We start from the raw sequence: 21881 nt of genomic DNA, 5'->3' as shown, positions 1-21881 counted from the left end.
AGAGGAGCTAATACTAGAAGACGTCAATAAACTTGCGGAATGAGCATGTAATGGGTGCATGAGAACTCCACTCCAAGCTACAATGATTTGGAATTATAGCACTCTTCCTTCACTGTCGCTAGGTTAAAATCCTGCAACTCCATCCGTTACCACACCAGATGGACCACAGTGGTTCAAGGCAGCTCACCACCACCTTCTCAAGGGCAATTAGGTGTGGGTAATAAATGCTGGCCTTGCCAGCAACACACATCCCATAAAAGAATAATTTTGAAAAATACATTTTGGTAGGAAGAATAAGGCAGCCATATACTTTTTGGAACATGTGTCTCTAAATGAGGTGGAGGACGAGGTGAATTTTTGGTGGGGGGGGGGCGCGTGCAGGGGTGCTAGGTGCAGATACACAAAGTAGCAATGCAGGCTTTATTTCTAAAGCTATAGAGTTGATGTTCCAATCCATGCCAAACTTGTATAAACCTTGGCTGGGCTGCACTTGGGAGTTCTATGAACAGTTCTGATCTCCATATTATAAACAGGACAAAGATACTGGAGAAGTCGCAAAAAAGATTTACCAGAATGATAGCAAAGAGGTTATGCCCATCAGCTGGGGTTATTTCTGTCGAAAAGATTGAGGGGTGACCTAATAGTGATCAAGATTATGAATGGATTATAGGGTAGATGTAAAGGTGTTTCCACTGGCAAATGAGGCCAATGGCCATAAACATAAGATAGTCACTAATAAACCAAAAGGGAATTTAGGCAAAACTTTTTTTTTCTCCACAGAGTGTGGATTGCTAGAACAGGGAATAGTTGAGATGAAAAGCACAAATGCATTGAAGGAGAAGCTAGATCAATACATGGAGAAGTGAATAGAACATTAAGGTTAGATGGAGAGCAGTGGGATGAGGCTCACATGGACAATAAACCTCGGCAAGCATCTATTGAGTGAATGGCTCATTTTTATGGTGCAAATACGGCACTTTGGAAAAACTGACCACACACTTACAGAGGGAAAGCAGAGAAACAGAGACTACATGAATGCCAAATCAAAAGTTAATTAAGTTTCAAATTTTATCTTCTCAGAAAATTCCAACACTGGAAAAAAATTTCAATGTCAGAATGCAAGATCTTGAGCTTTTCTTTAAAAAAAAGTATCATTGGTTGTGGAGAACAGACAATAGCAGACTTAAAACATCTGCCCAAATTTTACTGTCCTCCAGTAGGTGGGCATTTTCTACTCAAAGGAAGCAGGTACCAGATTAGCATAAAGGTCCAATTAAGGGCCATTTAACGGGACTGCCGGCATTTTGCTGATGGCAGGGTGACCCTGCATTGTGGGGAGGCCGCTAACTTAATGGAAAATTGCAAACTGCAAGCTATTGCAGGCTTGGGATCTGCTTTTTGCCACATTAGGATCCTGACGTCTGCAATAAGTTCAAGCCATCACCAATCGCACCAGTAGAACTAAACAAAGGCAGATGTTACACTTACCAAAGTGAGATATTCTCCAGGAAATTTGTGGGCAAACTTTTATGCACTACTTTTTCCTCCAATCTTCCTCTTTGGAAGAAGCTTAAGTTTCATTCAAATTGACTGAACTTCCAAACTCCAATTTAATGTTTTTAAAAACAAACAGAATAATACAGTATTTAATTAAATTCAATCTCTTCTATAACCACTTGCAAGAGCACTGAAATATTTCCAATACTTTGAAAGTCAATGGTTCTCCTGTTCCCCCTTTGCCCATGCAAATTTAATGTAAAAATCACTTCTATTTTCTCCTGAAATCTACATACACTTTTACAGAATCAGTTATCTGGCAATATCTGAAAACATTTAAAGTCATCCACAATCCCCTTAGCAGTTTCACATGTCAAACACAAAGTGTTTTCTTCATTTTATGAAGCTGCGTCTCATCAGATCGCCAACTCTTCCATTTTACTAAAAGGAGTAATGCCCAATTCCTTAAACTGCTCAAATGCCACAATGAATTCCGTCTGACAATCTGGTTAGTTTTCCATATCTTTATTTAAACCCAGGAATAATCTCAGAAATATTATTAAAAACCAAATGTACTATTCCAAGGATTTTCTTGGCTTCATATATCCTCAACATCTCTTACTCCACAATTGCAGCTGTCAGCCTACCAGTCACTAATGGCTCAGAAGGTAGGCACATTCACCTGAGTTAGAAAGGTATAGGTTCAATTCCCAATTGAAAGACTCGAGCACGTAATCCACTCAGCCACTCCTGTGGACTACAAAGGGAATGCTACACTGCCAAAAGTGCTGTCTTTCAGGCAGGAGATTGCCCTCTCAGGTGGACTCAAAAGATCCCATGGCACTATTCTGAAGAGGAGTGCTCTCCTTTGGCTAATACTTATCCCTCAACCAACATCACTAAAATAGATGTAGTTCACTCGCAATGCATATTGCAGTCTGGAGCCATGTAAATGATGGTATTGGCTCCAACGTTCTTTCCATCACATGGCTGAGCAGGAATCTCTCCCACTCTCACCACTTGTCATTGGCATATTGGAAGGGCTCACAGATTGATACTTACACTGTTTGGCCATGTTATGAACACACCTTTCTTGGTCATAAGTGGGACTCAGCTTCTGGCTCAGAGGCAGGAAAACTATCCAGTGTGCCACAAGATGATCTCACTCGAACAGATCCGGTCATTATCTCATTGCTGTTTGTGGCACTTTGCTATCCACAAATTAGCTATCACATTTCCTACATTACAACAGTGATTACACTTCAAAAGTGACTAATTGGCTGTAAGTAGTTTGGAGCATCCAGAGATTGCGGAAGGTGTAATATAAATGACAAGCGCAAAACCATAAGTTGGACGAGCAGACTTTTATCCGAACCCCCACCCAACTCTTCAAATACTTAAGATATTGATGAGTTGGTAGTTACCTTTGAATTGAAACAGGTTGTGGTAGGTAATAAAGTTACACCAATATATTTAACACAAGTATTGTAAAAATTTATTTATGTTCTTTACAAATTCTCATTCACCTTCAAATTACAGCATAGCACTTTTTACAGTTTCAGGTTGGTCTCCTCCACATGGAAATTCTGGCCTTGGCACTCCCAAATTGACTTTAACCCATCAAGTAACCCCTGAAAAAAAATTCAGATCTTTAAAAAAACATTTATGATATCACAGCAATATCATCCATTCCCTTTCCAAGGCAAATGGGCTCAAGTTTTCATTCCTTGTGTGGATTAACATTAATTGAGATATTGCAAATGTTCATGTTTCATTATGGGACAATTATCAGTTTCCATTGCACAAAAATTACCTTCAGACACTCGGAACTTTTCTCACTGACAGGTTATTTTTTCTCATTCACAAACTGGCGAGAGGATAAGAGAGAGTCTGAAATGAAGCAGTGCAAGAGTGGCGTGAAGATAAAAGAGCAAGTTGAGACAGGGTAGTGCGAGAGCAGCAAGAGGATATCAGGGCAAATCTGAGAGGGAGCAGTGCAAGAGCAGCGAGGGGATATTAGAGGGAGCAGCACGAGAGCAGCGAGAGGATATTAGAGCAAGTCAATGAGGGAGCAGTGCGAGATCAATGAGAAGATAAAAGAGGGAATCCAAGACGGAGCAGTGAGAGAGTGGCGAAAGGATATTAGGGTGAGTCTGAGGGTGAGCAGTACATACGAACATGAGCTAGGAGCAGGGGTAGGCCACTCGGCCCTTTGAGCCAGTGCGAGACAGTGTGCGGGTTTATAGCTGATCGACTGCATTCTAAAAAAAATCAAAGTGTGACGCAACAGGAAAACAAGTCAGTGATCAGTCGGTGAGTAATTTTCTCTTTACTCTCTCTAAACTAGGGTATTCGGTCAAATTAAGAATTGACAACTTAAAAATATTCAAATCAGGATTACTATAATGCTTAAGTGAATTAAAGATATAAGCATTGAGGGGTATAAGCATGATGCAGGATGGAGGGGTTCAAATTCTTGGGACATTAGGATCAGTTTTGGAACAGAAGACACCTATTCAAAAGGGATGGTTTGCACCTCAACAGGACTGGGACCAAAGGCAATGTTACAATGTACATACGTGAATACACAGTGTAGTGAATAAGGTTGGTGAGCTACAAGCACAAATAGCAGTGTAAGAATATGATGTAATGGCAACACGAGAAACGTGACTTAAAAATGTGAGGATCGGGTGCTTAATACAAAAGAATATAAAAAGTGTTAAAAAAAGATTGCCAAGGAAAACAGGGAGGTGGGGTGACAGTACTGATTAGGGAACCCATTGTTGTGTTGGAAAGAGGGATGCCCCTGAGTGGCAAGGACACTGTCCAGTTGATTAGAGGTGAAAAGCAAAAAGTGGTAAGATCATACTATTGGGGCATTCTATATGTCCAAATAGTCAGAAAGAGAAGAATCTGGGGGTCATTCCATTACCCAAATATTGAATGGGAGAATATTAGATTAAGGGTAAGAAGTAGAGGAATCCCTGAAATGTGTTCAGGAGAACTTCCTTGATTAGTGTGTTCAGCCCAACTAGAAAAGACATTGCTGGATCTGGCGCTGGGAAATGAGGTGGGCCAAGCGTCTGTGGGCAAACATTTGGGTAGGAGTGAACATTTGAGGATATAACAAGTAGAGTTGATAAAGGAGAAGCGGTAAATGTAATGTATTTGGATTTCCAGAAGGCATTTGATAAGGTGCCACATTAAAGGTTATTGCACAAGGTAGGGGCTCACAAAAAGTTAGCATACAGGTGCAGCAAGTAATTAAGGCAGCAAATGGAATTTTGGCCTATTTTGCTAGAGTGTTGGAGTTTAAAATTAGGGAAGTCTTGTTACAACTGTACAAGGTATTGACGAGGCTGCACCTGGTGTACTGTGTACAGTTTTGGTCCCCGTATTTAGGAAAGGATATGCTGGCATTGGAGACAGTTCAAAAGAGATTCACTAGGCTGATTCCTGGGATGAAGGGTTTGACTTATCAAGAACAGCTAAATAGGTTAGGCCTTTATTCATTAGAGTTTAGAAGAATGAATGGTGATCTTATTAAAACGTTCAAGATTCTGAGGGGGCTTGCCAGGGTAGATATTGAGAAGATGTTTCCACTAGTGGGGGAATCTCAAACTAGGGGGCATAGTTACAGAATGAGGGGGCACTCATTTAAAACTGAGATGCAAAGGAATTTCTTCTCTCAGAGGGTAGTGAATATCTGGAATTGTCTGCCCCAGAGACTTGTGGAGGCTACATCACTGAAACTATTTAAAGAGAAGGTAGATAGATTTTTGAAATATCGGGGAGTTGAGGGCTATGAGGTGCTGGCATGAAAAGAGACTTGAGGCCTGGGGCAGATCAGCCATGATCTTATTGAATGGCAGGGCAGGCTGGAGGGGCCGAATGTCCTACCTCTGCTCCTATTTCTTATGTCATGTTTTTATTGCATCATAAGCTTTGGATTAGTAATCGAAAAGAGCAAGGCACAATCTAATATAGAACTATTGGAAGAGGGTAATTTCAATGCGATGAGAAGAGATCTAGCCAGGGTAAAATAGAACCAGAGACTGAAAGGAAAAACCATAACACGTCAATGGATGACCTTTAAGGAAGAGATGCTTCAGGTACAGGCTAGGTTCATTCCAACAAGGGAAAAAGGCAGGGGAACAAAAAAAAAAAAAACAGGGCTCCTTTGGATGACAAGGAAGATACAGATAATGATGAAACGGTGTATATGATGCATGCCAGGCGAATTCTTCAAGTGAGGTCAGGTCAAATACAATAAGCTGAGAGGGGAGATGAAGAGGAAAATAAGGCTGGCAAAGAGAGTATGAGAATACAATGGCAGTCAACATAAAAAGAAACCCAAAAATCTTCTACTATCATGCAAATAGTAAGTAGATAGTAAGAGCTAGAATGGATCCTATTAGGGACTGAGGGGATAAATATGTTTACAGGCGCAGGGCACGGCAGGAATATTTAATGACTTCTTTGTATCAATGCTTACTTAGGAAAAGGAATCTGACAAAATATATGTGGAAATAGTGGAGGCAATGGATAGTATGAAAATGGGAGGTGGCATTGGAAAGGCTGGTGATATTTAAGGTAGATAAATCACCTGGCCTGGATGGCTTGCATTCCAGGTTGCTTAAGGAAGTTGGGGTGGAGATAGCAGAAGGGCTTGCCTTATCTTTCATTCATCCCTAGATATGGGGGAAATGCCAGAGGATTGGAGAGAGGAAAATGTGACACCCTAATTCAAGAAAGGGTCTTCGGACAGTTTTGGCAACTAAAGGCCAGTTATTTTAACATCAGTGATGGATAAGAGAAATAAAATTCGACAGGCACTCGGACAGGTTTGAGGTTAATTAAGGAGAGTGAGCACAGATTTGTAATAGGCAGATCGTGCTTGATTGATCTAACTGCATTTTTTGATGAAGTAACAGGGAAGGTTGATGAAGGGAATGCAACATATGTTGTCTTTATTGATTTTGAAAAAGGTTTGGCTAAGGACCACATAAAAGGCTGGTTAGTAAAACTGAGGTTTAAGAAATAGGAAGGTCAACATAAAATTAGCTTAAGGGCAGAAAGCAGAGAGTCGTAGTAGATGGTTGTTTCAGACTAGAAGTTGTCAGACTGTAGCGTTTCCCATCGGTCAGTGATAGGACTACTTTTTTTTTTGCGATAAATAACTTTGAACTTGGAATATGAAGGAAAACTTCAAAATGTGCCGAAGATAATGTTGGAGGAATGGCAAACAGTGACAATGCTACGAACTGCCAGCAACAAGACACAGATAGGCTAGCAGAATGGGCAGGTAAGTGGAATTTAATAGAGAAGTGAGCAGATGCATTTTGGCAGAAGAGATGGGGAGACAATATAGATTTAATGGCACAATTCTAAAGAGTGCAGGAACAGATGGACCTATGGATGCATGTGCATTGACCTCTGAAGGTGACAAGACATGGTGAGAGAGTGGTGAGCAAAGCATATGGGACCTTGGGTTTCATAAATAGAGGCACTGAGTACAAAAATGTGGAGGGGGGGGAAGTCACGCTGAGCCTTTGTAAAGCTCTTGTTAGGCCTAAGTAGAGTATTGTGTCCATTTCTGATCACCATGCTTTAGAAAAGCCATAAAGGCCCTCAAAAGGGTGCAGGGGAGATTTACCAGAATGGATCCAGGTGTGGGAGGTTTTTATTACAAAGTTAGGTAGGGAAGGCTGGGGTTGTCTCTTTGTAGCATAGAAGATTGAGAGGTGAATTGATAGATTCCGAAAGATTACGAAAGGCTTGGATAAGGTAGACGAGGAAAAACTACTCCCATTAGCTGATGATACAAGGACCAGGGGACATAGATTTAAGATGTTTGACAAGAAATGCAGGGGGAATGTAAAGGTTTTTTTTTTAATAACCTGGAAATTGCTGTCCAAGGGCAGTGGAAAGAGAGATCAGTGATATCAAAAAGAAATTGGATGGACACTTGATAAACTTGCTGGGCTATGGGGATCAAGCAGGAAAATGGGCCTGATTACACTGCTGAGAGAGGAGCTGGCATGATTTGATAGGCCAAATGGCCTCTTCTGTGCTGTGAATGATAATGACTATGAGGAAGCAGCATTTGGTACATTCAAATATTACAATTGGACCAAATTTTTGCAAAGAGAAAGTGGCAGTTTCCCACATCACCAGCCTCTGCCCACTCACAATAAAACATATGTACAACCATATCAATTATGCTGAAAAATAAAATTGAAGGAATTTAGTTGGTTAACATATGGGCTCAAGAACTTTCCAATTCTGGACAACTTATTTACTTAAAGTGAGTCTGCCAAATTAGTAATAATTGTGGGCACGTTTGTACCTTGCAGCCAAGCTAATTGAACACAACACAACAAAGAGGGAGAGTAGACCATTTGGCCCATCAAGATTGCACTGCCATTTAACATGACCATGGCTGATCTTTGGTTTCATCTCCATTTTCCTGCCCGCTCCCCATATCTCTTAATACCAAGAGTCCAAAGATCTGTCTATCCCAGCCATAAATATATTCAACGATGGGGCATCCACAAACCTCTGGGGTAGGGAATTCCAAAAATTCACAGCCCTTTGAGTGAAGTAAGTTCTCCTAATCTCAGTCCTAAATGATTGGCCCCTTATCCAGAGACTGCAAACCCGTGTTTTAGATTCCCTGACCAGAGGAAACAATTTAAGCGTTCACCTTATCAAGCCCCTTCAGAATTTTGTTGGTTTCAATGAAGTCACCTCTCATTCTTCTCGATTCCAGATAATATAAATCCAATTTACTCAGCCTCTCATCATAGGACAAACCTCTCATCCCAAGGACCAATCTAGTGTACGTTCACTGCATTGCCTCCAATGCAAGTATATCATTTCTTAAATGTGGAGACCAAAAATGCACTGAAGATCAGTACTACATTGGGGACTGTACTACGGCTGTCCAAGCTTGCTTTATCTAGGACACTTTCAATTAATTAATATGTCATAGCTTTGAACCGTGATCCAATGGAGCTATCCTATTGTGTCACCCAGTTTTCAACCATCTTATTCTCAAGTGAATATTTGACTGATTGAAAGAAAAATACCCTATGACTATCCTAAAGCCTACAAGTTTCTCAATGGCTGAGATTGTTTTAAAACTGGTGAAAGGCAGTTGTTGCACAAAGACTTCCTGATTATATGATATTTATTTTGTCTTAACATTCACCTTGAGTTGGAAATGGAAATCATTTAAGATGCATAACTAATTTAAATGCTTTCACATCAAGTCTCATTAGCAAAGAATGTTTTTTTTTAAATATAAAACAGGACATTTCCTGCTGAACTGATATAAAAAGTGAAATTGGACCAAATGACAAATGTAAATAGCCAACACAACATCTGCAATATCTCCAAGAGAGCATCATCTTCCAGAACCTCAGTGCAAGGAATTATTTCAAGTACATCAGCAATTTCTCCTGTTTCTAAGGCACTTTTAACATATAGAAAGATCCCTCAAATCATTGTGCATATGGATAAAATAGTAGATGCCGAGCAAGAGGGCAAAAGGGAACAAAAAACAGTTAAGACACAGGAGCAAGATATTATCAAAAGTTTAATGAGGTTCTGAAAGAAGAGCTGAACAAAATATAAAATGGAGAGAAATAGGTAGAGTGTCCCACAGAGCTGGAGCATTGTAGCTAAATAAACCACCAATGGGATAAAGGCAGCAAATATTTGAGAGCTGGAAATGATGTGTAGGGATGTCATTAAGCAGGGCAAAGCATGCCATAGAAGGATCTAAAAATGAATAGCAACATTTTCAAATCAATTCACTGGGGCACCAAGAACCTGCTTTGGTTTGGAGAGAAGGGGGTTATAGGAGTGCAGATGAGGATAAAGTTTACAACATTTAGGGCAAGCTGAAGGTAATGAATGATAAGATAGGGAGGCCAGTTAGCAGAATATTTACAAAGTCAACATGATGGCAAAGCCCTGAGGCAGGGGCTTACAAACTACTGCCCTTAGGCCATCTGTAGCCTCAAACCCTTGAAAATTTGCATGCAAGTCCCATGCATCTGAGTCATATTTGCTGTTATATTTCTCAGTTCCTAGTTTCTCCTACTTGAATCTACTTAGCCTTGAAGTTTGGAAAGTTTAAAAAACTTGTTACTACTTAAGCCTAAAATTTTAGTCAAATGTCTAATATGCTTGCTGTACATCTGGTGTACTCAACTCTCGGGTGTGGTGTGAAACACAGGTTTGTCAACCACTTCTGCTGGCCCAAGGCTTGGATCTCAACAGGCTGCCACATCCTGGCGACTTAAACTGCCTTTTACCAAGTGGATGAAAATATTTGCTCCATATACTCTGGAAATTGGTCTCCAGTCATCATTTGTTAACAGGTCTTTATTCATTAACCCCTCAACAATTGTAACTATATCACTAGTTCTTGCTGAAACAAGGTACTGAGCAGAGCTGCTCCTTCTCCTCCTTGACCTAGAACAGTTCACAGATTCATCCAGACATCTAAAGTATATCTTAACAAACACAGTAAAATATGTAAATATTTTCACTGGAGCCATTACCACTGCCCCAACTTGCCCGGTTATGAGCTTTTTGGGAAGGAGGAGAAGCAAAGAGAGCGGGGCGGGGAAGTGCAAGATCTCAGGATACAAGATAAAATGAAGACAAAGCAAAGATCACACGAAGTTTCCCCCACCATACTTGCCCGCTACCTCCCGCTCACAGTAGGGACTCAATATAATATCCAATCTAAATAGGGGAACAAAGAGACAAAAAAGCTGGAATACTGGACCCAATGTTCCCTCTAACTTTTGCTTGCTGCGTGCGATCAGTTTGTTGCATGGCACGGCCCTTTTAAGATTGGTGTGCGGATGCGCATCTTAAAGAAGCATTGCTTGTACATGGCTTGTTCATTCCTGTATGGCATATTCACAACTGCTGCATGACCAGGCACCCACACAATTTAAAGGGAACATTATGCTGGATCCAATTATCCACCATATGAAGATACAGAACTGACAATACCCCCCACAATTAATTACTTAAGTATGCTCTAATTATCTATTGTGGGGACGATAGTCAATTTTTGCCCCCAATTGGAGCCTAGATTTGGTCTTCATCTTGGCCTAACAACACCTATCCAAACATCTGTACCTCTTCAATCTCTAGATAGAGCACATACTACAAATGGAGACAGCTAACAGTAACTCCACCAAAATCCTAGGTGCTTCAAAGTTTTGACTGGAGAGGAAAGGGGACTCTGTTGGCCCATCCCTCATTTTCTCTACACTGACTTCTCAAAAGGCAAATATTCTTATTGAATTCGTGGGGCAGACTGATGCTAGAAGCCTTGAATGTGGCATTATTCTTTTGTGTGGTTGAGGCAATGTTCCTGAAGACCACAGTAGCCATTAGAGGCTAGTGAAGTCAAAGATTTGGTTCTTTTAATTCTTTTGCTAAGTGGCAACTACTGCAAGGCACTGGGGAGAAGGGTACCTAGGTGAAGTGGGTTTATCTTCCAAAGCAGTGCCTAGAGAATGATTCTCTTAATGGAAAAGGACATCTTGCCCCTCTTTATTAACTGCTTGGGAACCCCTCCTGAAAGCCAGGAGCAAAATCGAAATTAGTTAGTTCTCTCTAGTTTAATAGTTAGGTCGGATCCTACAAATCACCCCGGGTAGAAAACTAGAATTTGCCTGGTCCATGGGAAGGTATGAGAATAAGAACTTCTAATCGATGTCTGCCATATACAACTCCATACTACAATCGGTGGAATTACTCAAGATTTGCTTCCCAGAAATACATTACATATAACCAATTTGTGTTGACCCCTTTTATACAAACTTATTTGGCTAATTTTCCTTGAACATGTTCAAGTTCTAAACCAGAAAGATTAAAATGCATTCAGACAAAGGATAAACAGCAACATGCATTATTCAAAGTAAACAGACTACTAGACCAGTATTTGGTACAAGTTGGAAGTCTACTACTTACGGCAGTTTCATTCTCATGAAGACTCTGGCCATGAAGAAGCTCAACAGGACACTGACGAAACCAATGAACAAAAGCAGGAATCTATTCAGTTTTGGAATGTTGGGGGCATTTGAACGATCCAAGATTATGAACCCTAGTCCTCCCATTGTAAACAGAAAACTAGAAGCGAGACCTTCCATAATGTACTGTCCATTCACTCTGAAAAAGCGAAAAGAAGAAACATCATCAGCTCCAATCTACTGTGGCTCCAAGAGAAGGAAAGTATGGGAACAAATCACCACAAGCACGGGTGCAACTCTTAAAAGGATTTGCAGATAAAAGATTTATTTATTGTGTAAAGCATCATACGCACGTGATCCCAATTTTGATGATCTTTGATAGCAAATCACAAAAATGGTTAATTTTTCCCAATAACAAATCAGTGCATGTCCTGCACTACAACAGGCATAACAGCCCCATACTAAAATAATAAAATAACCAGGAGGCTAGGGGAAATGTGGAAAACTAGCTAAATATGGGGGGTGTGAGGAGGTGAAAATGCACCAGCTGCATTCTGATTTTACAGCAGGGTCCTTCTTCACTGACCCATAGAGCTTATCCATCGATGCCCTCGCATACAAATTAAAAGAAGGGAGCCAAATTCAATCCCTGGGCACTGCTGGCCTCTGTGCCCTTGGCTTAGAAGAAAAAAAAAACACAGCCCTGCAAGATGGGATGTATGTGCAGCCAACAGGCAAGAACAGAATACAGATAAATTTTGATGACAATCTGAAATAAATTGCTGACACCCAAGGCCAAAAGTACATATTATAGGATCATAGAATGTATATTAATCCATAATGGTCCACTTAGGTAACAGGCATTAGGAACCCACAGTCAAGCAATTATTCAAAGTCTTCAGAGGAGAAAAGGGAGGAAACCAGAAAGAACAAAAAGCAAAAAGGCTGCAGTGTCATCCCAAGCATACCTGTATGCCAAGAAGGCGACAGGCCTCTGGTGGCCATGTTCATCTGTCATTGATCCCACACTTGGAGGCTCCACAATGACATCATAAATGATACCTGATAAAGCATTAAACGTTTTTATAAATATAGCAGCAGAGTACTCGATATACACTTTTCATACATTTAAAATCAAAAGCAACATTGGGAGAAAAAAGGGACCGTTTTCCTTGTAACTGAAAATAAAATGTTTCACAAGCCCAGTACTCTAGGGTATGTCATGTTGTGGAAATGCCTCCTCACCACCCACCACCCCAACCACAGTGCTTCTGCAAGTGCCAGCAATTTTTCATTCGCACATCACAAGATGCAAATATAACACGTCAGAAGGCTCTTTGACCATGGTCTTTAGTTCTGAAGAGTCATAAGGACTTGAAACTTTAACTGTCTTTCTCTCCACAGATGCTGTCAGATGAGTTTTTCCACCAATTTTTGTTTTTGTTTCAGATTTCCAGCATCTGCAGTATTTTACTTTGATCTTATTTACCTTCACAGTTTGTAGACACACATCCAGCATAGAAGCAGGCTCCCTTTGTGATGTGCAAAACTGTTTGCTATTTCCCTAACTCCAACCATGCCAAATCAACTAAAACCAGCATAGGTCAAGAACTGAACCCTGGACCCTCCTGATCTGCATGGTTTAACTACTCAAATGCTTTAACCAGCTGAGTCATCAACATCTCAAATATAATCAGTTTACAAGTCCAATTATAAAACTTTTTAAAATTCATTTGCAGGATGTGGGTATCACTGGTTAGGCCATTTATTGCCCATCCCTTATTGCCTTTGAGAAGATGGTGGTGCTATGACCAGGATGGGAGGAGTGCGCACATTACCAAGCCCCACTATTCCACAGACCATGCTATTAACTTAAATATTTCATTTTCTCACCGAAATGGCCGATTGTGTACCTATACCTCTGGCACCCAGAAGAGACTGACCAGGCTTTTTTCAAAAATGCAATGATTAATTTATTTAAAAACAAAACTTCTTTTAACAAGTTACAAGTGCTGGTTAACACACAATTGTAATCGGGACGTATATCTAACTCTTCCTAAAGAAGTCCCCCAGCACACACAGACAAAGAGTTTCTCTGCAGAGATGGGCTATGCAGGATGGGTGTTAAAAATAAAGTCCTCAGGATCTCAACGCCGTCGACCTAGAGTTCCCTCGTGTGCAGACGGGCTGCTAGTCAAGGTGGATGCGTGGAGTTCTCACTACTGGTCTTAGCTTTACAGGTCCAAATGCAGACTAGTTACACTCATCTGAGGGATCTCTGGCTACAGGCTGATAGCCACACACAATTTTAGGCAAGGTAGAGAGAGGGAGCCAGTCAAGGTAGCCTTTCTTTCTCAGCTTGTTCCTCAACAAGACTGCTTTCAAAACATGCAGGTTCACAATTTAAGTTTCTTCCTCTCCCATGTGATTGCCTTTTTGTCTCCCAGCTTTACATTAATTAACACTCATTACAATTCAACACAAAAACTCCTCCTTCTCAAGCACCATGTAGGTCAGATGATTTCCTGGAGGCCTGCCTGTTGATAGTTAAAATAAGGTGAACTTATGACCTTTTAAAAAAGATCTCAGGTTAGCATCTAGATCATGCCATGTTCTTCTATTTTGTAAAAGTAAAAGTCAGGCTTGAGAAATATGATTCTAACAGTGGTGAGCTGCCTTCATTAACCGCTGCAGTCCCTGTGGTGCAGGTACACCTACACTGCTGTTTCGGAGAGAGTTCCAGGATTTTGACCCAGTGACAGTGAAGAAACAACACTATAGTTCCAAGTCAGGACGGCGAGTGGTTTGGAGGGGAACTTCCAGGTAGTGGTGCTCCCACGTGTCTGCTGTCCTTTTCCTTCTAGGTGGTCGTAGGTTTGGAAGATGCTGCCTAAGGAGGCTTGGTGAGTTCCTGCAGTGCATCTTGTAGATGGTGCACACTGCTGCTACTGTTTGTTGGTGGAGGAGAGAGTGAATGTTTGTGGAAGAGGTGTCAATCAAGCAGGCTGCTTGGCCCTGCATAGTGTCAAGCTTCTTGAGTATTGTTGGAGCTACACTCATCCAGGCAAATGGAGAGTATTCCATCACATTTCTGACTTGTAACTTGTAGATGGCAGGCTGGCTTTGGAAAGTCAGCAGGTGAATTACTCACTGCAAAATTCCCATCCTCTAACCTGTTCTTGTAGCCACAGTATTTATATGGCTAGTCCAGTTTAGTTTCTGGTCAATGGTAACCCCGAGATGTTGATAGTGGGGGATTCAGCAATGGTAATGCCATTCATTGAATGCCATGGGGTGATGGTTAAATTCTCTCTTGTTGGAGATGGTCAATGCCTGGCACTTGTATGGCGCAAACGTTACTTGCCACTTGTCAGCCCAAGCCTGTATATTGTCCAGGTCTTGCTGCATTTGGACATGGACTGCTTCAGTATGAGGAGGAGTCGCAAATGGTGAACATTGCGCAATCAGCAAACATCCCCACTTCTGACCTTATCTCAAATGCAGAACCAAAGCAGGTTTTTTTTTATTATGTGGGCATCACTGGCTAGGCCAGCATTTATTGCCCAGCCCTAATTGCCCTTGTTCAGAGAGCATTTAAGAATCAACCACATTATCGTGGGTCTGGTGTCACATATAGGCTAGATCATCTAAAGAAAGCAGATTTCCTTGCCTAAAGGACATTAGTGAACCAGGTGGGCTTTAACAAAGAAACCTCCTCCAATAACTCATGGTAAAGACATTGCCCTATTTAGCATCTAGGCCAACAGACCAGAAATGTCCCAGGTTAAATTCCCATAGTTGAGATAGCTGATCAGGGTTAAGTGTGGGCCAGATTCACAGGCCGAGCACCTGGAGCTGGGAAAGGGAAAAACGAAAATCAGTTACTGTTTGCTTTCCGGCAGACAAGATTCAGCTCAGCTGTAACTGTTTCCTCAAGTTCAACAGGCTGCCAAAATTCACTATCTAGGCTGGCACATGAACTTCAGTTAAGGATCAGGCTGCTGCTTAATTTACACCCAACCATCATTTGGTTGTTCTCTAAGGAAAATATCAATGATAGTTCCAACAGTAATTATGTCTGTGAGTGTTATTTATATAGACTTCCAGAGGCACTTGATAAAGTCTCTCAGACAGTTGAGGTTGAAACTCAAGGAATTGAAGACAACTTATTAATTGATTAGGAAATTGGCTGAATGATAAAATGGGTAGGTACTCTAACTGGCAGGATGTGACTTGTGCCCAACAGGAGTCTGTGTTTGGTCCATAACCATTCATTTTTATTAAAAGCAAAAAACTGCGGGTGCTGGAAATCCAAAACAAAAACAAACAAATACCTGGAAAAACTCAGCAGGTCTGGCAGCATCAGCGGAGAATTGTTGAAGGGTCATGAGGACTCGAAACGTCAACTGTGCTCTTCTCCGCCGATGCTGCCAGACCTGCTGAGTTTTTCCAGGTATTTCTGTTTCTGTTTTTGTTTTATTCATTTTTATTAACAGCTTAGATATGATAGAGCCACATACACAGATTTGTCAATGACAGATTGCATTAAGAGAAATGCAGCTAGAAAAATTAAATATAACTGGATTAAGTGAAGTGAATGAACAAAACTGTGGCAAATGGATTTCAATGTAAGTAAATATGAAGCCATGCACTTTCAATCTAAAATGATAGAACAGAGTACTTTCTAAATGCTAAAAAGCTACAAATAGTGCCTGTCCAAATAAACTTTGGGGTTCAGGTTTAAATATTAAAATGTCAAACAGGTACAGAAAAAATCATAAAGGCTAATAGAATGCTGGCATTTATATTCAGAGGATTAGGAAGAAGTGGGTAAAATCATATTCAGCTAGGCAAAGCCTTTGTTAGAACACACTTACAGCACAGTGAGCAGCTTGCGGAAACATGCCTTAGGAAGGATATATTAGCCTTGGTAAGAGTGCAGGGCAGATTTAACAGAATGATACCTGGACTCCTAAAGGTTAAATCACAAGGAGAAATTAAACAAACTAGGGTTGTAAACCCTGGAAATTCAGATGGGCTGATCTAAGTTTTCAAGATATTAAGGGGAAACAAATAGGGTAGATAGAACCTATTTAGTATGATTGAAGAATTTAGGACTAGAGGCTCGTAACCTAAAAGTTAGGGCTCCCGGGAGTCAAATTAAGAATAACTTCTATACATAAAGGGTGATAGAAGTTTAAAACTCTTCCACATATAGCAAACTGGCTGAGTCAATTGCTAATTTTAAATCTGAGACTGATAGATTTCTGACAATCAAAGGAAACGAGGGATATGGAGCAAAGGAAGACATATGGATTTAGGTCACAGATCTGCCACCATCCCACCAAATGGCAGAACAGGTTCAAGGGCTAAATGGCCTACTCCTGTTCTTATATAAACATCAATGGCCAACCCATAACCAAAGGACATTAAGGGGACATGAAGACTGGTTTCATCAACCCCCACAGGACCTGCAGTTTAATTTTTTATATTTGTTTGTGGGATCTGGGCATTGTTGGCTAGGCCAGCAGTTATTGCCCATCCCTAAATGCCCTTGTTCAGAGAGAGCATTTTTAAGAGTAACTATATTGCTGAGGGTCTGGAGTCACACGTAGGCCAGACCAGTTAAGGACAGCAGAGCTCCTTCCCTAAAGGACATTAGTGAACCAGATGGGTTTTTATGACAATCAACAATGGTTTCAGGGTCATCAACAGCCTTTTAAAATTCTGGATATTTATTGAATTCAAATTCCACCATCTGCCGTGGTAGGATTCACATTACCCTGGGTCTCTGGATTACCAGTCCAATGACAATACTACTATGCCACCCCCTCCTTATATCTGTGGTTAAGTCTTGACAAGGGTTAGAACCTTTATTTTCTTCATTCTTTCACGGGATGTGGGCACCGCTAGCAAGGGCAGCATTTGTTGCTCATCCCTAATTGCTCTTGATCTGAGCTTGCTAGGTCATTCCAGAGGGCAGTTAAGAGTCAACCACATTGCTGCAGGTCTGGAGTCACATGTAGGCCAGACTAGGTAAAGACAGCAGATTTCCTTCCCTAAAAAGACATTACTGAATTAGATAGGTTTTTATGACAATCTATGATAGTTTCATGGTCAACATTACTGAGATTCTCAATCCCACCAATTGTCATGGTAGGATTTGAAACCATGTCCCCAGAGCATTAATGAAAACAGAAAATGCTGGAAAGACTCAGCAGGTCCATCAAATTTCTACTTCTCTTTAGCTCTGAGGAGTCATACAGACTCAAATGTTAACTCTGTTTCTTTCTCCACAGATGCTGCCAGACTCAAGTTTTTCCAGTATTTTGTGTGTTTATTTCAGATTTTCAGCATCTGGAGATTTACTATATTGATACCTGAAATGAGCATGTTGTCTTATGAGAAAAGGTTGGACAGACTGAGCTTGATTCCACTGGCGTTTAGAAGAGTGAGGGGTGATATGATTGAAGTATAAAAGATCCTGAACAGACTTGACAAGATGAACGTGGAAAGGATGTTTCCTCTTGTGGGTGAATCCAGAGCTAGGGACACTTAAAATTATGGGGTCACCCTTTTAGGGCAGAGATGAGAAATTTTGACAGTTGAGATACTTTGGAACACACCGCTTCAAAAGGTGGTGGAGGCAGGATCATTAAATATTTTTAAGGCAGGGGTAGGTAGATTCTTGTTAAGCAAGGAAATCAAACATTATCAGGAGTAGATAGGAATGTGGAATTCATCAATGTCCTTTAGGGAAGGAAATCTGTTGTCCTTAACTGGTCTGGCCTATATGTGGCTCTAGGCCCACAGGAATGTGGTTTACTCTTAAATGCCCTCTGAAAAGGATAATTAGGGATTGAAGAATAAATGGTGTCCTAGCCAGCGAGACCCACATCCCATGAATAATAAAAACACAGATCAGCCATGATATTGAATGGCAGAGCAGGCTCGAGGGGTCGAATGGCCTACTTCTGCTTCTATTTCTTATGTGTAGTTAGTCTGAGTCTCTGAATTATTAGTCCAGCAACATTACCACTACACCACTCACTCCTCTTAAAGGGCTTTGAGGCGTCATAAGTGTAAGTTAATCAAATTTAAATATTCATAAAAATTAAGGCCATTATCCAAATTTCCAGTGAAACAATCTTTCAAGAAAGAGTATTAGAAGTTTTACACTAAATTCAGAATTAAGACAATCAACTCAAAGTGAGACTCCCACCTTCAAGGGTTAATCCGCATTATATCTAGTGTCAAGTCAGGTTTACAACATAACTTATACAACATTCTACAGAAGAGACTGATTACATTTAAAAACTAAATTAAAATAAACACCAGTGGCAAAAAAGTTTAGGGACCAGCATAAATCTGAATCAGTTTAGCAACTTGCATTTCTATAACAATCCTCACAGGGGTGTCAACCCTTCACAGACTTGGGAAAACAGCCATGGTTCAATGGGATGGGCAAGGTTTTTGCAGAGAGTTTGTGGGGATTACTCCAGGGGACGGTTTCCTGTGCGGTGCTGCTAGGTCACTCACCGCCGGTGATTAGGAAGTAGGAGATGATGACAAGCGCGTATACAGTCATGGCGGATGGCATATGCAGCCATCCTGGCTTCTTAAGCTTCACATTGGGACATTCGAGCACCACAAACGGCAGCGCGAACACCGTCTCCATGTCCAGGCACTAATCGCCCCACAGCGCAACGTGTCCCGGAAACACCGACGGTCACTTCCGGTGCGCAGCCCACGTCACGCATGAGCCCTCCGCTGGTTGACAATTACGTAATTCATCGCTTCTGATCACGTGGCTTGCCCTTAGTGCTGTTGAGGACGTTGCAATTATGATGTCAGACTGGCTATCGACATTTCATAGCACTGTAGTGCGATGTGTTATGCGGGATATTGGGTTGTTAATGGGTTAATTCGAATCGTCTAATTTGCTAATCAGATAATGTGTAGACCAAAACAAAAACAGAATTACCTGGAAAAACTCAGCAGGTCTGGCAGCATCGGCGGAGAATAAAAGAGTTGACGTTTCGAGTCCTCATGACCCTACAACAGAACTGAGTGAATCTAAGGAGAGGGGTGAAATATAAGCTGGTTTAAGGTGGGGAGGGTGGGTTGGGTGGGGGGAGAGAAGTTGGTGGGGAGTTTGGTGTGGTTGTAGGGACAAGCAAGCAGTGATAGGAGCAGATAATCAAAAGATGTCACAGATAAAAGAACACAAAGGTGTTGAAGTTGGTGATATTATCTAAACGAATGTGCTAATTAAGAATAGATGGTAGGGCACTCAAGGTACAGCTCTAGTGGGGGTGGGGGGGGCATAAAAGATTTAAAAATAATGGAAATAGATGGGAAAAGAAAAATCTATATAAATTATTGGAAAAAACAAAAGGAAGGGGGAAGAAACAGTAAGAGTGTAGGGATGGAGGAGGGAAATCAAGATCTAAAGTTGTTGAATTCAATATTCAGTCCAGAAGGCTGTAAAGTGCCTAGTCGGAAGATGAGGTGCTGTTCCTCCAGTTTGTGTTGGTCTTCTCTGGAACACGTGGGCAAGAGAGCAGGGTGGAGTGTTAAAATGGCAAGTGACAGGGAGGTTTGGGTCATTCTTGTGGACCGACCGCAGGTGTTCTGCAGAGCGGTCACCCAGTTTATGTTTGGTCTCTCCAATGTAGAGGAGACCGCATTGGGAGCAATGAATGCAGTAGACTAAGTTGGGGGAAATGCAAGTGAAATGCTGCTTCACTTGAAAGGAGTGTTTGGGCTCTTGGACGGTGAGGAGAGAGGAAGTGAAGGGGCAGGTGTTGCATCTTTTGCGTGGGCATGGGGAGGTGCCATAGGTGGGGGTTGAGGAGTAGGGGGTGATGGAGGAGTGGACCAGGGTGTCCTGGAGGGAACCATCCCTGTGGAATGCTGCCAGGGGGGGTGAAGGGAAGATGTGTTTGGTGGTGGCATCATGCTGGAGTTGGCGGAAATGGCGGAGGATGATCCTTTGAATGCGGAGGCTGGTGGGGTGATAAGTGAGGACAAGGGGGACCCTATCATGTTTCTGGGAGGGAGGAGAAGGCGTGAGGGCGGATGCGCGGGAGATGGGCCGGACACGGTTGAGGGCCCTGTCAACGACTGTGGGTGGAAAACCTCGGTTAAGGAAGAAGGAGAACATGTCAGAGGAACTGTTTTTGAGGGTAGTATCATCAGAACAGATGCGACGGAGGCGAAGGAACTGAGAGAATGGGATGGAGTCCCTACAGGAAGCGGGGTGTGAGGAGCTGTAGTCGAGGTAGCTGTGGGAGTCGGAAGGCTTGTAATGGATATTGGTGGACAGTCTATCACCAGAGATTGAGACAGAGAGGTCAAGGAAGGGAAGGGAAGTGTCAGAGATGGACCATGTGAAAATGATGGAGGGGTGGAGATTGGAAGCAAAATTAATAAATTTTTCCAAGTCCCGACGAGAGCATGAAGCAGCACCAAAGTAATCATCGATGTACCGGAGAAAGAGTTGTGGAAGGGGGCCGGAGTAGGACTGGAACAAGGAATGTTTCACGTACCCCATAGAGAGACAGGCATAGCTGGGGCACATGCGGGTACCCACAGCCACACCTTTTATTTGGAGGAAGTGAGAGGAGTTGAAGGAGAAATTGTTCAGTGTGAGAACAAGTTCAACCAGACGGAGGAGAGTAGTGGTGGATGGGGATTGTTCGGGCCTCTGTTGGAGGAAGAAGCTAAGGGCCCTCAGACTATCCTGGTGGGGGATGGAGGTGTAGAGGGATTGGACGTCCATGGTGAAGAGGAAGCGGTTGGGGCCAGGGAATTGGAAATTGTTGATGTGACTTAAGGTGTCAGAGGAATCACGGATGTGGGTGGGAAGCGACTGGACAAGGGGAGAGAGAAGGGAGTCGAGATAATGAGAAATGAGTTCTGTGGGGCAGGAGCAAGCTGACACGATTGGTCTACCGGGACAGTTCTGTTTGTGGATTTTGGGTAGGAGGTAGAAGCGAGCCGTCCGAGGTTGGGCAACTATCAGGTTGGAAGCTGTGGGAGGAAGATCTCCAAAGGAGATGAGGTCAGTGACAGTCCTGGAAACAATGGCTTGATGTTCAGTGGTGGGGTCATGGTCCAGGGAGAGTAGGAGGAAGTGTCTGCGAGTTGACGCTCAGCCTCCGCGAGGTAGAGGTCAGTGCGCCAGACAACAACAGCACCACCCTTGTCAGCGGGTTTGATGACAATGTTGGGGTTGGACCTGAGAGAACGGAGTAGGTTCAGAGAGAGACAGATTAGAATGGGTGAGAGGAACAGAGAAATTGAGACGACTAATGTCGTGCCGACAGTTCTCAATGAAAAGATCAAGAGAAGGTAAGAATCCAGAGGGAGGGGTCC

The 21881-nt window shown here is 42.1% G+C and overlaps 1 protein-coding gene across 1 annotated transcript; it reads right to left on the bottom strand.

Annotated features, from left to right (window-relative positions):
• Positions 1–2969: 2969 nt before the first annotated feature.
• Positions 2970–19240, bottom strand: ostc (oligosaccharyltransferase complex subunit). The gene is made up of 4 exons (XM_041189718.1): positions 19041–19240; positions 12470–12563; positions 11503–11700; positions 2970–3128 (listed from the first exon to the last, which is right to left on the bottom strand). The coding sequence occupies exons 1-4, from the start codon at positions 19177–19179 to the stop codon at positions 3110–3112; spliced, it is 450 nt and encodes a 149-aa protein (XP_041045652.1). The 5' UTR covers positions 19180–19240; the 3' UTR covers positions 2970–3109.
• Between the last annotated feature and the right edge of the window lie 2641 nt (positions 19241–21881).

This window comes from Carcharodon carcharias, chromosome 1, assembly GCF_017639515.1.
Source record: "Carcharodon carcharias isolate sCarCar2 chromosome 1, sCarCar2.pri, whole genome shotgun sequence".
Lineage (NCBI taxonomy): Eukaryota > Metazoa > Chordata > Chondrichthyes > Lamniformes > Lamnidae > Carcharodon > Carcharodon carcharias.
The sequence above is the reverse complement of the archived record's forward strand: the minus strand, read 5'-3'. Positions and strand labels throughout refer to the sequence as shown.

Excerpts from the sequence above, each read along its gene's own strand:
- ostc (XM_041189718.1), bottom strand. The coding sequence starts at position 19,179 with ATGGAGACGGTGTTCGCGCTGCCGTTTGTGGTGCTCGAATGTCCCAAT. Across the intron at positions 12,564-19,040 it reads CTACTTCCTAATCACCGGCG|GTATCATTTATGATGTCATT; the intron begins GTGAGTGACCTA and ends ATGCTTTATCAG. Across the intron at positions 11,701-12,469 it reads GTCGCCTTCTTGGCATACAG|AGTGAATGGACAGTACATTA; the intron begins GTATGCTTGGGA and ends TCGCTTTTTCAG.